This window comes from Manihot esculenta, chromosome 2, assembly GCF_001659605.2.
Source record: "Manihot esculenta cultivar AM560-2 chromosome 2, M.esculenta_v8, whole genome shotgun sequence".
NCBI classification, from domain to species: domain Eukaryota; kingdom Viridiplantae; phylum Streptophyta; class Magnoliopsida; order Malpighiales; family Euphorbiaceae; genus Manihot; species Manihot esculenta.
In genome coordinates, this window is record NC_035162.2 from 35,779,255 (window position 1) to 35,797,072 (window position 17,818).

The 17,818-nt window shown below is 29.8% G+C and overlaps 1 protein-coding gene and 1 long non-coding RNA gene across 7 annotated transcripts in view; one reads left to right on the forward strand and one right to left on the reverse strand.

Annotated features, from left to right (window-relative positions):
- The window catches only part of LOC110609174, a 105,442-nt gene that overhangs the window by 35,046 nt on the left and 52,578 nt on the right, over nt 1-17,818 (reverse strand). For 2 of the 6 annotated variants that reach the window (XM_043952140.1, XM_043952143.1), the window contains 2 exons: nt 16,848-17,672; nt 16,248-16,479 (listed from right to left, as the gene is read on the reverse strand). The exons of 2 other annotated variants lie outside the window; for them this stretch is intronic. In XM_043952140.1, the coding sequence (XP_043808075.1) occupies nt 16,390-16,479; nt 16,848-17,672 (915 nt within the window). In that variant the 3' untranslated portion in view covers nt 16,248-16,389. Of the gene's footprint in view, nt 1-16,247; nt 16,480-16,661; nt 16,728-16,847; nt 17,673-17,818 lie in introns of those variants that run through there. 2 more of the 6 variants (XM_043952153.1, XM_043952149.1) reach the window with 2 other exon arrangements.
- LOC110609179 lies at nt 4,876-7,782 on the forward strand. Its single transcript, XR_002486989.2, has 2 exons — nt 4,876-7,211; nt 7,336-7,782. It is a non-coding gene; the product is annotated as an uncharacterized LOC110609179 (long non-coding RNA).

Here is a 17,818-nt window from a genome sequence, read left to right on the forward strand (position 1 = left end):
AACCTTGCCTCCAGAGACGAAAGTCCAAATTTTCGGAGGCAAGCTTTGGCAGCCGAAACTGCCTCCACAAGGGGTTCGACGGCCGAACCTTCCTTCGGCGGCCGAACTTGACTTTGCCCATTGGGCAGAGACCAGCTCTGTTTCATGCAAAACTCACCCAAAACTTACCCAACATGCATATCAACTACTCCCAACTAGCACATACCATATATATGCACAAAGGGTGTAAATCTATTCTAAAACCTCAAACAAACATATCAAACAACACTTAAACATGCTTATACATAAAAATCTCCAAAAACCTCATCTAAACCTAATCATGCATACTACCCATAAAACTTCCATAAAACCTTCAAAAATCATCAAAGAAGCTCAGGATCAACCCTTACCTCCTAAAGAACTTGAGGATGAGTGATCCTAACGTGGAGATATGGAGAAATCCACTCTCAAAGTCTCCAAGCTTCAAAACTTAGTTCTTTTGCTCAAATCTTCAAAACAACAACAAAACTCATCAAAAGCTTGAAAGATTTGAGGGAAAACATGAAAATCTCCCAAGGGGACTCAGAGCCTCACCTCTGGTGGCGAAAATGGAGAAAACTTATCCAAATCACCGACCTTTGACCCTTTTAAAGGTGGCTGGCCAGACCACCTTCGGCGGCCAAACGTGAAGCCGAAACCATGCAAGGTTCGGCAGCCGAAAGTCACTTTCGGCTGCCGACTTGCCATTTTCTCCCTTGGTGCTTTTCATTCAAAAACTCATTTCCTTTAACACTTAAAACCTTAAAAAATCTTTAAAAACCCTTTAAAAACATAACTAATACCCTTCTAGGGAGTGCCGACACCCGAGATTCCACCAGACTACAGAAATTCCGATGCCGGACTCTAACCGGGTATTACAATTAAGTATCACTGGTAAATTACAGTTTACTTCTTGTTATTTAACAAAAGTTATATTTTTAATTCTTGTATCTTTAAATTTATTCTATTAAGTTTTGTATGATTAATAAAATATTTTTTTAATAATTTTGTAATTCTTATATTTTTAAATTTATTCTATTAAGTTTTATTTGATTAATAATTTTTCACTAACACTATTAAATATCACTAATAAATTACAATTTACTTTTTATGATTTAACGAGAGCTACATTTTAATTTTTATATTTTTAAATTTATTCTATGTTGTCAATATTTTTTTGACATTTTAACTATTGGTTTTTACTTTTTTGTCACCATCTTCTTGCCCTAATTACGGTGAAGCAAATCCAAAACAACTTTCTTTTTAACAAAAAAAATGGTATGCCTAAAATAGATAAAACTCAATTATTATAAACAGCTCTATTTTCCACAAACAATCACTTCAGTTGTAAAGATTATAAAGGTTAATTTTACCGCTCTTACAATAATTATTTGCATCTTATTGTTTGTAGCCTAACGGTGAAGGGTATGTAAATTACAAATAATAATTATAATAGCAAAAAAATTTAAGCTTTCTCAGTTTTAATGTATTTTTGTTGGAAAATCATAAATTTTTCATGATTAAAATAATTAAATTATACAATTAAATATTGATCTTATATCACATAGTTTATATATAATTACTTATTTTTTGCGAACCATGCATATAATTCAGAGTTTAATAATTATATGGAATTATAGTATGTTTCACAAGAATTTAAATACTTGAATATTTTCAGATTTCACGACGGACGCTTTTTTTTATTCTACACAAATATAGAAGGTCATCATCTAAGGCATACAGGAGGTAGCCCGATATTTACGATAAAATAGTTCGTTAGAAAAATAAATTAAGAGTAAATTTTTTATTCTCCCATTAAATTGTTTGGATAATTAATAGTTTTTTAAGAAAAAAAATCTGTTCAGAGAGCATTGAGCAAGATTTTTTCATCGTTATTCAAAGAACAGTAAACAAAATTACAATTAACAGCCTTTAATTACCCCATTCACGGCAAAGTATAATTGTTATAAAAATTATGGTATAATTACAAGATATATAAAGTTTAAGTTTTTTATTATTTTTCTTAATTTTTTTGAATTAATTTTAATATTTTTTTATTTATTTTTAATTTTTGGATTGATTTTATTATTGTGATATTTCTTACGTATAACTCTAATGAGATAGAGTTATAAAATACTCATTTGTTAAAGATCTAATTCTTCAAGGATAGAGAATTATAAAGAATAGATTTTTTATTCATGTATTATTCCTAAAATTAGATGAGAACCAAAGGGTCTTAAAAGTATAGTTAATAGATTATTTGACTTTGCTTAGTTGAAGATAAAATTTTGTCTATTATAATGAGGAGCTTTTTTATTGTAGAAAAAATTTTACCCAATCATGTAAAATGATTTTTATCCTGACACATTTTTATAGTGTATAATATAATTATAATAAATACGTGGAGTCGCACTCACAGGTTTAATCTGTTAATAAGTGCATCCGAGTAAATCTGAGAGATTTCAGGTTCGAATCCCCCACTTCCTATTTAAAAAAATAATAATAAATACGTGGAGTTATTTCTAAATTGGAGACTGAATAACAAATATGAATAGTTTTGTGTGAATGGTTAATTGCGTATAATTAATATATTATTTTTTTTAATTATTAATAAATTACATTTTAATATTTAAATTTAATATAATTAATATATTAATTTTTATATTTTATAAATTAAATATTTAAATTTTTCTATAATTAAGATATTCAAACTCTAATTCTTCTATCGATTTCTTGGGTTGAAAGCGTGAAAATATTTTTATTGTCCTTTTTAAAAAATAATTATTATTTTAGTACTTAAGTTTTAACATAATTAATAGATTGATTCATATATTTTTACAATTAAATACTTAAATTTCTATATAATTAGTCAGTCTAAACTTTATTTATTCTATTTATTATTTGTTGTATAAAAATATAAAAATATTTTTATTGCCCTTTTTAAAATTAAAACTATTAAAGTGTTAGGATTTCATTTATTTTTTCTTGATCTATTAAAATTTAAAAAACACTCAAGTTTCTAATAACTTTTATCCAAATTATCATATTCAACTATTTTTTACCACTTTTATCCTTCGATTTCTATTTATTAAAATATTTCAGTATCTTATATTTATTAAAATATTTCAGTATTTGATAACTTCAAAACTTTCATAAATGGCTTTTTCATTCAATTTTCACAAAAAAAAAAATTATATTTTTAATCATTTTTAAATGGTATCAAATAAGTTTAAGTAGGTCATAGATTTTTATAAAAAATATTTTTAAAAAAATTATTTTCAAAAGTTTAACCCCCTATTAGTTTTAAACTAATGTCTATAATAAATTAAATAAATGTATTTTTGTATGGATTAAATATAGAAGGTTTTAAAAATTCGATTTTAAAAATATAAGAATTAATTCATTAATTATATTAAAATTCAGTTTGATAATACTATTTTTAAAAATAAAAAAATTTACAATTTTATCTTTAAATATTATCATTATTTATAAATTAATCTTATATTTTTCCAAACTCATTAAAACATTTCTTATTTTTTGTTTGATGAATAATTTAATCCTTTCATTTAATTTCTATTTACTTTCCATTAAAAAATTTGGTCACAAAATAGAGAAAGAGTTTCAAAACCTAAAATTGTATTCTCTCACAAACTCTCAGCAATTTTCCTCTCTTTCCTTAAAGTTTAAAATTGGTATCAATATTTTGTCTCGTATACTAATCATCTAAATTTATTCATATTATATTATTAAATTAAACAATTAAATCTAATAAAAACATTTCGTCATCATTTAGTTAACATTTTAAATTAATATTTTAATATAATTATAAAAAATTTAAATTTTACCAATTTCAACTATTATTACTCTAAACTTTGTTTTTTTCTTAACAAATATACAAAATTAGTTTTAATTTTGTTAGGATTAATTTTTTAATTTAGAATATAATTATTAAATTAAAAAGTTTAAATTTTGTTTAACGTATAATTATTCTTTTTGAATTATATTAAATTATTAATTTATGGTACTAATTAATATGATGATCTATTATTTTCACTAAATTTAACTTTTTAATTTAATAATATAATATATATATATATATATAAATTTAAGTAGGAATATATATATATTAATGGATTAAAATTATTTGCTATTATCTCTTATTGATAAATGTAATTAATTCAATAGTCATAAATTCAAAAGAAAAAAGAAAAGAAAAGAAAAGAAAAAAGAAAAGAAAAGAAGAAAAGTCATGGCAAGTGCAGAGGTCTATTAGAGTGGGCTCCACAGATAAATAATCAATCAATTTTAATTATTAAAGACCACATATATAAGTTAAGAGTCCATTATCATAAAAGAAAAGAAAAGAAGAAAAGTTATAGTAAGTGCAGAGGTCTATTATAGTGGGCTCCACAAATAGAAAATCAATCAGTTTTAATTATTAAAAACGACGTATATATCCACTTCAGTTGTGGGCAAGTGCAGGGGTCAATTATTGAGCTTTTGTCCAAAAAAAAAAAAAACTATATTTATACTAGAATTTAAAAAATAAATTCTCTTAAATTAGACTAAAAATTACCGTATTTCTATAAAATATGATAGTGTTTAATTATTTTTTTAAAAAATAAAATTATTCTTACCACATTTTAATATAAAAATTTATTAATTGATTTATAAATTTTAAAAAATATATTCAATTATTTTTAGTATTTTAAAAAATTTATTAATTAATTTTTTGTCAATTTTAATTTTTAAATATTATAAAAAAATTTAAAATTTTTTGAATATAAAGGGATTAATTAGTAGATTTTTTTAAAAATTTAAAAAATTAATTAATAAATTTTTTAAAATTATTTTGGAGTATTTACAACTTCTACTAGTGGCAGAGCTTTTGAGTCTATTGAAATCTTTGAACAAGACCCATCTGTAAGGAAAGCTTTGATAGTATGCAGAGTAATAGCTGGGAGAGTTCATAAGCCTTTGGATAATATACAAGAAATATCTGGCCAAACAGGGTTTGATTCATTAGCAGGAAAAGTTGGTCTCTACTCAAATATTGAGGAGCTGTATCTTCTAAATCCCAGAGCTCTTCTTCCTTGCTTTGTGGTAATCTGCAAAACCTGACCAGAAGACAGTAAAAGAATCACTTACAATTTGCTATCAAGTTATGTGAATCCCTTTTTTAATCTTTTGATGATAGAAGATTCTTCTCAATCTTCTATTTTGAAGAAATTTGATTCTTCCTCTTACAATCTTTCTGCCCTTTTTTTAGTGTAATTGTTTCTGCCCTTATTTACAGTTGCATAATTTCTTCATTTTCTTGTCCATTTTTAAGATCAATGATGCATATATTTCAAATTAGATTGCTGTTATTTGCACATATATAAACATGGAGACCATTCTTTTTTCTAAGTTGAATATGGTTATCTGTATTGGTGAAGAAATTGAAAGTACATGGATTTTGTAGTATAATAATATGTATAACTTCTGACAAGCTAGAGCATCAAGGCACAATGCAGATGTAGGCATCTCACTTCAGTTATGAGCTGGCAATACAATTTGAAAAGTACTTGGATACAGAGTTTGATTTGATTTACTTGAAAACTCCAAAGAAACAAATAATTATATGAATCATGCCCAGAAGTCACATTTGAGAAACAGAGAAAGTTTATATACCTAGCTTGATTCTACATAGTTTTGAATATAAATTCTTCAATGTAAATTTGTGTGATTTGCTTCACATGCTTGCAAGGCATTATTTGATGTATGTAAACTGGAAAGTTTGCATGTGGGCTTTGTTGGAAGGTTAAGGTTGAAACAAAAGGCTAGCCCAAACCAAGAGGACAATTATGTGCTCACTATATGACTTTGATTTTGTCAGTTCTGTTCCCAGTTTCGGTCACTATTTGAATTTATGCCTGAATATCCTTGTTCTGTTTTTTGCCTTTTTTTCCTTTTTTGGTTTGGTTTTTCCTCTGTAGCTTGACTCAAAAGCTCTGCCACTAGTAAAGATTTCATTGTATGGCTTGTTTCAATGTCTAGATAGTTAGGCTTTTTCTGTAATAAAGATGGTTATTTATTGTGCAAAGAAAAGGGAGCTTGTCATTCATATAGTAGACTATATGTCTATATCTCATGTATTGAATATGCGGATATTGTTTGAAATTCAACGATCTTATCATATTCATGAGGACAGTGTTTGTTTAGGGAGTGAAACAAAGGAAGAGAAGTGATGTCAAATGTAAGTTTGATAGATTTTTTAAATCATTATTGTCTTGTATGTTTAATGAATATCATCGACAAAGAAGTCAGAGATTGAACTGAATAATGCTTATTGTCTTAATTCTGAAAGTTACAAGGCAGTATATTTATACAATAATTCTAATATAGTAATATTCTAAATTAGGAAATTAGGATATACAAAAAATATAAATATTTCTTTTACAACCTTTTAGGAACCTTAGGAAATATCTCATGTCCCATCTTGCAAATTAAATTATGGAAATATTTGCTATTGATTCCCTTAATGAAAATATCAATCAACTGATTCCATAAATCACACAAGCAATATCCGAAACTCCACTATTTAGTTTCTCTTTGATGAAATATTGATTGAATTTTTATGTGTGTTGTTTAATCATGCTGAACTAGAATGTTGGGCAATGCTAATGGCAGTCTTATTATTGCAGTATAAGGACACTTTTTTTTTTTAAATCCAGCAATTCTAGCTCCTGTATTGATCTCTGAATCCATAGAAGTTCACAAACACCTTGAGCCATGACTCTGTATTTAGCCTTTGTACTTGATCTTGTCACTATGTTATGCTTCTTGCTTCTCCATGTGTCTAGATTTCCATTGAAAAATGTGCAATAACCCTATGTAGATCCACCTTAATTTGCATCTATATAGCCTTCTACTTTTAGATGACCATGTTTGGCAAGCAACCGTCTCTTGGAGCTGATTTCAGATAACTTAAAGTACGAAGTACAGCTTCTAAATGTGAATCCGGAGGATTGTATGCATAAATTGACTAATACCACTTGAAGCAAAAGATCATGCATAAATTTTCTTGTCTAAATACGGTTCTGGTGCAGAAATCCACCGCTTTGGGGAACAGTGAAATATCTCTCTGAGAAAATTCCAAAAGATACTTCTAGCAAGGTGCGGATAAATCGCGATCTCTATTCTCATGAAAAGTAAGTGGTGCTTTCAAAAGTTGAGTTTGCTTTCTTCTGATTTGTTTATCTTCAAATTTGCTTCGATAATAATTGTAACGTTGAAACAATCCTGAAACCTTTGTTTTGGTGGTGATGACTGAAGAATAATGGAGACAGCACCGACATTGCCCGATTTTGCTTTGTCCTTGAAACTCGACGAGTATCAACTTCCTTCGCTGGATTCATCTTGGAACGAAGAGAATGTGAATGGAGGGTAAGCCTATTCCGACAAATCAAGAGTGAAGGCTGTTTGTAATCTTTGCAGAAAGAAGCTATACTAGAAAAGCCATCTCAAAAACTTGGAGTGGCCAATTAAACAGGTGTATCATTCTTCAACTGTGTACCAAAGGTCCACTTTAGCCCCACATTTTTTAAGTAAAGTTTTCTTTTTCTTTTCCAAGATTTCTTTTCCAACCTTAAAGCTTTGTAGCTTACCCTGTAATAGAGCTTTGTGCAAGTTCCCGTTGTGTGTAAATTTCTTACTGCGAAAAAAGAATTGTTTTCCTTGCTTGTAAAATTGATTATAGCAATAAACATGATTTTCTCTCTCCCTCTCCCTCTCCCTCTCTAGTATATTAGCTGGTGGAGTTTTTCATATAGAAAACAGCAAGCTATTGGGTTTAGAGTTGGTTAAATGAAAAGATGGTCTTAGTTTTGATGAAAAATACTTATTGTAATGAGTATTGTAGAGTAAAAGGCACATTTAATGTATGTACAATACATTTATTTATAGAACGTTCAGAGACAAAGGAAATTACTAGAACTTAAGGAATCTACTAGAACCTACTTAATTATCTAACGCTATATGCTAACATCCCCTCAAGTTAGATCAGGGGAAAAGCAACCAAATGCTACTCGGAGATAAAAAAAATTTGTGTTGTGGAATGGGAATTGATTTGATGGTGATAATATGTGGGTAGGAGTAATAAAATTTTTTTGTAGTTGTTTTTAGACCAAGTGACAATTAATGTCAAGATACTTGGTTCTCGTGTTTTTCTATATGAATAGTTGCTTGGTTATTACACTGTAGAACCATGGAAAACAGAGTTGTTAACTATATGAATAGTTGCTTGGTTATCACACTGTAGAACCATGAAAAACAGAGTTGTTAACTATATGAATAGTTGCTTGGTTATTACACTGCAAAGAAACATGAAATTATACATTTAACTCGTAAATCTTTGAGTATATATGAAATTTATAAAAGTTCATACACGACGGCTTCTATACTTCGATACTCTACTTCGGCAGAAGATTTAAAAACTATTTTCTATTTCTTGATCTTTCAACTAATAAAAGAGTTTCTAAAAAAAAAAAAAATCCAGTAACAATTGCATAAAAAAGGAACAAGTGGTCTAATTTACATCACAATAAGTTGAAAGATGAGACAAGTTAGATGTAGCAGAAAAATATAATTCTCTAGCTAAACATGTCTGAAGATATATTAAACCATGGCAAGCGGCATCTCGATGTAGTTTTCTACGACTAGACATAAAGTAACTCAAGTAATAAATAGTAAAGCTAATGTTTGGCCTAGTAGTGTGAATGTATAACAATTTGCCAATTAGTCTCTTATATTTATCAGGTTCAGAAAGTAAATCACTAGTAGAAGGATCAAGATTCAAACCTTTGGGCAGCGGAGTGGAGGCACTCTTAGCATGTAACATGCTGGTATCACTTAACACATCAAAAATAAACTTTCTCTGACTGATAAGGGTGTCAGAAGCAAACCTGACGATTTCTAAACCAAGGAAATATTTCAAATGTCCAAGATCTTTGATAGTAAATTCACAATATAGAGCACATTTAATTTGATCGATGATAGAAATAGAGGTACTAGTTGTGATTACATCATCTACATAGATAAGCATAAAAGTGAAGGTACCATTAGCATCCCTCGTGAAAAGACAATTGTCATGTATTGACTGGCTAAAACCAAAAGACCGTAGGAAGGATGTGAAATTCAAGTTCCACTGTTTTAAACTATAAAGCGATCTTTTCAACAAGCAAACTTGACCTAGACTAGCTTTTGAATAACCTGCAAGGGGCTGCATGTATACTTCCTCTTCCAATAAACCATATAGAAAAGCATTATCGATGCCAAACTAAAATATAGGCCAATGTTTAGATGTGGCTAAAGAAATAAAAATTTGAATAGTAACAATCTTGGCTACAGGAGAAAATCTAAATACAAATTTGAATGGTAATGATCTTGGCTATAGGAGAATCTATCTTTAAAATGCAATCCCTCCACTTGATTATATCCCTTGGCCACTAAATAAGCCTTATATCTATTAATCCTCATCCCCATTCGGCTTGCTCTTAACCTTGTAAAACCATTTTGAACCAATGACCTTTTTGCCGAGGTTGGTAAGCATTCATGTTCCATTTTTTTAACAGCTAAAAGCTCACAATACATTGCCTCAACCCAATTAGGATCAACTGAAACTTGAGTTTAAGTATAAGGTTCTTGAATGTGAGAGATTGTGTTGAGATAAATATGATGTGAATTGTAAAGTTAATAGACAAATCAAGATTAGAAGCAGTGGATAAGTGTTTCACAATGAAGTCTTGCATCTAAGATGGTTTATTATGTGTTCTGGTACTCTTTCTTAAAGGTAGGAGAGGAGGAATGACCATTTCTTCTGAATGTGATTGGGAGACACAATCAAACTGTGTGGGAATCTGATCAAAACCAGAAAAAAAAAACTCGAGGTATCATGAGGTAAACTAATGGGAAGAACTAGAACCGAAACAGAAGGCTTCTAAGAAGAATTCTTTTCAAAAGGGGAAATAGACTCATGGAAAAGAACATTTCTACTAACAAATTTTTGTTTTGTGTCTAAATGTATCAAAAGAGAATGCATTTGGCAGATCTAGGATCAAATTTATTTTTCTTACAATTGTGATGATAACAAAGCATAGACAACCAATAGTTCTTAGGTGATCATAAGTAGGTGGCTTGTGAAATAAGGCTTCAAAAGGAGTTAACCAACCTAAAGCTTTGACTAGTATACTGTTAAGAATGTAAGTAGCTGCCAAAATACATTCGGACCGTTAAGTTTTTCAGAATTGAGCCTGGAATTGAATGACCCTAGCTAGATTGAGAATATGTTTATGTTTAATTTCTACTATGCCATTTTGTTGAGGTGCACAATGGTAAGTGGTTTAATGAACAATTTCATGAGAAGAAAATAAGATGCACACTTTTTATTAAGTAATTATCCTCTATTATCAGATCTAATAGTTTTGATGGTTGTGTCAAATTGTGGATTGACATATTGAAGGAAGGAGGTCAGAATAGAATATGTTTGGTCTTTAAATTTAAGCATATAGGTCTATGTTGTTCTAGTTTTATCATTAACAATGGTTAAAAAAATCTAGCATCAATAATAGAATGAACAAAAAAAAAGTCCTCATAAGTCCATATGAACAAGGTCGAAAGGATTAGCAGTGATACTGTTACTGTTATGAAAAGGTATCCTAGACATTTTAGCTAGAGGACACAAAGCACACATGTGATTAGTATCAACAAATTGTTTAAAAATAGGTATATGAGACATTTTATGACAAAGAAGAGTGCCCTAGTCAAGCATGAAAAACAGAAAAGGAACCTTTGTTATAGAATTTTTAAGAGAGGCAACTTTTTATTACAATTATAAAATTCAGTAGGATTTACAATGAGATTTGAAGCAATCAAATTACAAACAGAATCAATATAGGACTGAATAGTGGAATTAAAAAGACTATTATTATCTAAAATGTATAACCCACTTATTATTCTTTCAATAGCTATAATAGATCTAAGCTTCTGGTTCTGAAAGGAGCAACAAGATGAATAAAACTATAATGTCAAATTAGTGTCTTTAAGCTGTTTGGATACAGATAAAAGATTCATAGTAAAATCAGGAACAATGAGAACATCAATTACTTCATGTGTGTATGTAATGCAATAGTTTCAGTATATGAGACTTGTATGGAAGAGCCATTTGGTAAATGCACAGTTATTGGTGCAGAAATAGAACAAATAGACATCATATGGTGTTTATATGCTGTGACATGATCTAATGCATCAATGTTAATAATCCATGCCTTTGTTCCAGTTATCATAGTGCAACAAGTAAAGATTGAGGAAGAAATTTTAAGATTGAGATAGTAAGGGTTGAGGTTATTACCAGAATAATCAGATGGATGATAAGTATAGGCTGAGTGTGAATTAACAGTATTTACTATAGCAACTGCTTTATTTTTTATTAGCCTGCTCATCTCTTGTTGCAGTAGCTCAAGCTTTACACTAACTTCTTCCATTTTGTTCAATTTAGCGGTGACTAGTCTAGTGTCAGCTATTGACGTTTTTGGGATCAATCCTATATTGTGACCTTCGATATGTGACATGTAAGCTGCATATTTTGGTTTGAAGGTCCCTGGATTAATGAAGTTCTTATTCTTATTCTTGAACTATTCTGGATAACCAATTAACTTGAAGCATCCTGCTTGTGTATGTCCATCTAGGTTTCAGTAGTCACAGTGGCCATTTCTCGCATCATATTTCCTGTATTCTCACCTGTTGCTTTGAGATCGAGCAGTGACCTCAGTATGCTCTTTGAGGTTGGTTTGAACTTCCTTTTGAGATTCCACTTGCAGAACCATTGAGAAGGCTTTATTTACCGTCGGTAATGGATCTAGGAGCAATACTTGACTGCGGACTTGATCGAAGGCATCGTTGAGTCCCATAAAAAATTGCATTAGATGATCGACATTATGAATTTCTGTGGTGAGCTTTTCAGACCCAGAGCTGCGTGGAGCTATCGACACAATATTTGCTAATTCATCCCGTAGTTGTTTTAATTTAGTGTAGTATGTTGTCACCGAGAGATTCTCTTGAGAGATTGTTGCTATCCTCCGCTTAATTTGATAAGTCATTGGCCCGTTGCTCTTACCATACCATTCTCCCAATTCGATCCAAAGTTCTCGAGCAGTGGTGGCGTAGAGAAAGCTTTCAACTAGATCCTTTGAGATAGAGTTGAGAATCCATGATGTTACCATGTAATCGCAGCGTCTCCACTTCTCGTATGTTCAGATCCATCTTTTGGTATAATGAATTTGTCTTCCACGAATGCGAGCTTATTCTTAGCTCTGAGAGCGATTTTCATCCCTCGATTCCAGCCTTTATAATTGACGCCATTTAGTTGAACGGAGACAAGAATCATCACTAGATTATCAGACTTTGCAAGTCAAGGTGTCGTCGGTGATGGTCTTAGGGATGTGTTTCGTTGGACCTGATTGGCTCTGCGACCTAGCAGAGCTACTTTCTTCTATTTTCTCGATCTAAAGGAGGTTCTTTGAGACAAGAGAAGAAAAGAAAGAAAAAAAATTCTAACAACCTGCTCTGATACCATCATAGTTTGATGAAAAATACTCTACTATAATGAGTACTATAGAGTAAAAAGTATATTTTATGTATGTACAACACACCTATTTAAGGATGTTTAGATACAAAGGAAACTATAAGAATATACTATAATAATTTGAGATTTGATGAATTCGCTAGGACAGGACACTTGGATTAAGGTTTTGATCTTACGGGGAAATCAATGAGTCGGGATTGGTAGTTGGGGGATTAATAGAGCTCATCATTGATTTGAGTAAGTTGATATTTTTGGGGAAGAATCTTAGTGTATAGTTGAAATCAAAGAACTTATCTGGTAATCTTATTTTGGATTAAATTTTTGAATGGTTCCATGTACCATAACATCTCTAATAAATTCAGACTTTAATCACTTTGTTAGCATCTAATTTTTTTTGGAAGGACCAAAAATTTTTACTTTAAAAAAAATAAAAAATTTCTTCCACACTTATCATATCAAAAAAGTATTGTTATTAAGTAAAATATAATAAGTATTGTTATTAGGTAAAATTATTATCACATCTCTATAATATTTTGATATAACTAACTAATTTACCTTTTATATTTTATAAATTACATTAAAATGTCTTTATAATTTAATTTTGTTAATATAAAAAGACAACCAATATTTTAATTATTTTAACTATTAGTCAATATAATAAAATTTTTTAATTTCGAAAATACCTTCTATTAAAAATAAAATATGATACTACTCTCCTCCACTCTCTTTTTTCGCATCCTTCTCCTGTTGTTTTTTGCTTCTTTAAAGTGGATGGATGCATTTCCATTATTGTCATATTTGGGTTTTCACTTAGTTGTTTTGATCATAAATTTAATTCCTTTGTTTTCTTTGCTTAAAAAAAAAAAAAAATGGAGTTCCCATTTTAGCTCTATTTTACTTCTCTAAAATTTATTTGTCATCTACAGCAATACAAGGAAGCTGACAACAAATAATTATATTTTTGGGCCAACAAGGGAAGTAATTTAAACCATTTCTGCTTTCATGAAATATTAAACAGTGGCCTATCTTTTATTTATTTTTATTAATTTACTACTTTATTTTAGATTTTTTTTTCATTTTTATAATTTCAGCTATTCTATTACCTTACTGCTTAGCCATATCCTATTTATATTTTCTATTCAACACTAATAAAAACTAATATTGATATTGATTCTTCTACTGTTTCCATCAAAATATTTAGAAAATATATTTAGATATATATAATTTGGTTTCATTCAAAATCTCCATTAAATTATTTTGATTAAGCTAAAGACTCGCATTAGTACCTATCCACATGTCTAGTGCTTCGTTGTTAAATTCTTAACACAACGACCTCTTGTCACCCTGCAGTTTCATAATCCACGAAGCATCAAATTTTCTATCTTGCAGGATCATGTCACCAGCACTTTTTGCAGTTGGTTCCTTAGGAGAAGCCAACGATGAAACAATGCATTATTCTAAATAAGGCTTTTTGCTTTTAGTATGATGTCCTTGCTTTGATCGTACTATCATCCTCCATAGATGGTCCCATTGCATCTGGTCATCAGAAAACCCGTTGGGAGCATTTTTTGTCATTTGCCTATTTCAATCCTCATAGATAAGAATGAAAAGGATTGGGGGTTAGGGAATTATTTTGCTATTTTGTGCAATGAGGGCAATTTAGTATTTTATATATAGACTAACAGTAAAAAGAGTTTAAAATTAACCGATGTCCCTTTAAATTGATAGAAATAAATTACAGACATATTTTAATATAATTAAAAAATATATATTTTAATTAGTTAAGTAAAACTATAGGAATACTATATTAATTATCCTTTATTATTATTAAATGCTTTCCTCTTTGGTTAAAAGGGCTTTGCCGGTTTAGATAATGCAGAACAAACATAACTTTCTGCATTAATAAAGTCACCATGGATGTCTTTATCTTTTATGTTTCGTCCTTAGTTGATTTTTCATAATCTCCTGGAAGACTATTTAAAGTTCTTACAGCTTGCATAGGAAGAGCAACAACTTTTGGAGTTGTTTTTCCCTTGTGAGGCGGTTGATAGTGTTGGTTGCTTCTCTTGGAAGCTCCATGTACCTCATTGGATTTTTGGATGTTAGTCGCTGTGTGACCAACGGATGCCCCTGCCTGCCAACTTCAGGTGAAGTTCTCCTTGACCCTTGCCAATTTGTGCTACTAAAGTAGACACCCTTGAGATAGTTCTCCGGTGCATTTTGAATAACTACTACATTCTTGGTGAATGTCTTGCACACTCCAATTATTTTACCTATATCTTGCATTACTATTACATTTGGTGTTACTTTTTTTGCATCAAAGGCAACTCTTTGTCGAATTGTTATTCAATAAGTGCATCTACACAAAGTTTTATCTCTATAGAAACTCTTTTATAGTTCGGATCAGACAGTTCCGTTTCCAATAATAACTTCTTGTTTTGCCACTATGACTTGATTCATAGTCCAAAACTTGTTCTATCAATATTGATAAAAAAAAAAAAAAAAGGGTAATGTAGAATTATATGTCCCATCAAGTGACTAAAGGAATGTTGTGTCATTTGATAAAGGCGAGCAGTGTTGAATTTGTGCATCGAACGAGTGATGTAGAAATGATCCAATTGAGCATGCCAAAATATTTTTACTTTGCTAAATTAAATTATTGTATTGAAACTCTAAAGAGCAACATTATAATCAAAAGTTTATGTGGTGTATTGTTAAATTTTATTTTTAGAGAATCCTAATTTGTAAATGACTGATAGATAACAATGTTTTTCTATCAAGATTATTAAGTGTGGAAGAATTAAATCATAAAGTATTCATTATTCATTTTAAGTTCATGCTTTTCTTTATATTATTACATTACATTCAAATAAATAAAAAATAACAATTTTGTGAATTGTTTAAATAAAATATATTTGCCATTTCTATCTAAGCTAACTCTTGATTTTTCTATTAATTAATTGTTTATTTCAACTTTATATAAATAAAACATATTCAGGATCTCTCGAAGAATTTCTTAGCAAATATACGAAAAGTTATATAATATTTTTTATTAAATCTATTATATTTATTTAAAATTTTTTAAAATAATAAAAATTAATTTTTTATCATTTTCTTGCAGTGAGATATACAATGACCTAAATTTTCATAAACAAAATAATTTCTCTTTTTTTTTTTTTAATATGGGATTATTAGATTTAGGTACATAATCAAATTTTCCATTTTCATATTTTTTTAATAATCATTTCACAAATATGGCAATTTTTATGAATAGACCAACAAGTTATTTTACAATATTATATTTTTTTAATATTGGGACTTTTATTACTTTATGGTACTCATTTATTTTCACTTTTATATCTTTATAAGATACAATTTCATATCTTTAACACTTTGTTTGGTGATCATTGATTCTCAACTTTCACTTGATTTATTATAATAATAATATACATGAAAATAATTCATTAGAAAGTGCATGGAAAACCGTATGTTTACAAAACTTACTTAAGTAAACCCACAACACCGACTATTTGGAAGATGATTAAGGTGGTTTAGTTTTTGTAAGTTCACCTAGCACAAAATATAACTAATGATGCATTCATATATATTAAAAATCACAAGGAAAAAACTTTAACATATATCGTCTATTAAGCACTCGGTATCACACCGTCCCAATATACATGTTCTACGATTATAAAGTACACACAAATCAGTAGGAATATATAAAACAAAGACCCAAGCAGAAATAATCATAGTTCGATAAGAATCCAATGGTAGACAGAAGCCATAGTCCATGATTTTAGCCAGGTTGTTTGCAATAGTACCAAGCTCACATTAACCTAAGACATGACATTAGTGGAGTTTGTTTCAGTTATAATTCCGAAAAAACAAATATAGAACGGTTTTAGCAATAGTAATATGAGGGCAAAATGGTTCTTATACCATTTTAAATTCTCAGAAAAAAAAATATATCTTGCATAAATTCTTCCATTATAAATAAAGAAGCCCTTTCACAATTTACCTTTGATATGACTTTTGTGCTTGGTATCACCTTTGAACCGAGAATTCAATATTCTCTAGCATTTTTCTGTACATCATCCAAAACATTCGAGGGCAACAATGTCAGGATCAAGAAGAGAATACATATAATATAAGTATTGTATGGCTTAGAAAGAAGTGGGAATTTGATTAACTAATACATACATACCATTTCTGCAAACAATTGTTGTATGGCAGCATTGAGATTGCCATTCCAATGCCATTGGTCATCTTTTTGTACACCCAGCAGGCTGCTTGTACTTAAGACTCCTTTTGAGAAAACCTGCAGCTTGGGGCATTGCTTCACAGTTACATTTTTCAAAGAGGGGAATTTGAAGCTGTGTTCTGATGAACAAAAGCAAACGAGGCTCGGCAAATAATGAAGTTCCAAACTTTCCAATTTGCTAAAGATAATATCCTCTTTCAATTCAATTTCATCTCCATCATTGGCAACTATCTCTTTCAATCCATCACATTCTTTTATACTCATTGTTGTGAGTCGCACCAAACTTTTTGCTGTGGAAGATGTTACTAAACTAAGTAATCCATTGCATTTCAACACTTCCAACGTGATTAGATTTTGGAAAGTAGAGGATGGTGCTAAAGCAACCAAACTGTTACACCTCTCAACAAGAAGAAGTTCAAGAGACTGTAGAACTTGGTCTAGCTGGGAGTCTTGGTTCCATATATCCATCAAATCAGGAAGGTTATCCAACACTAGTCCCCGTATCAATTTAAGAACCTCAGCATATTTTTTCCTACCAACAGAGCCATCACAAGGGAACAACTCCTTGAATCGACTACAACCCACTCCAAGAATTTCCATAGGCTGAAATCTTTCAAGGAGATCAAATGGAAAAACTGCAGATTCATCATGAAAGCAATATATCTCAATCTCTGTGAGTTTGTGAAAGAGATCAGATGGAAACTGGCATTCCAATATCATTGCCGCATCCTTTCTTGTTAGAGTTAACTTCTCCAAGTTGGAGACAACCTGTAAAGATCAATCAAATGAAAACATGTTGAACATTTCTATAATTACTTTCATTAACTATTAATTGTCTTTTAGTTCCTTAGTCTATGATGAAAAGACTTTTAGGATGGGTGTAACTAAATACAATTATTATTATTTATTGACTT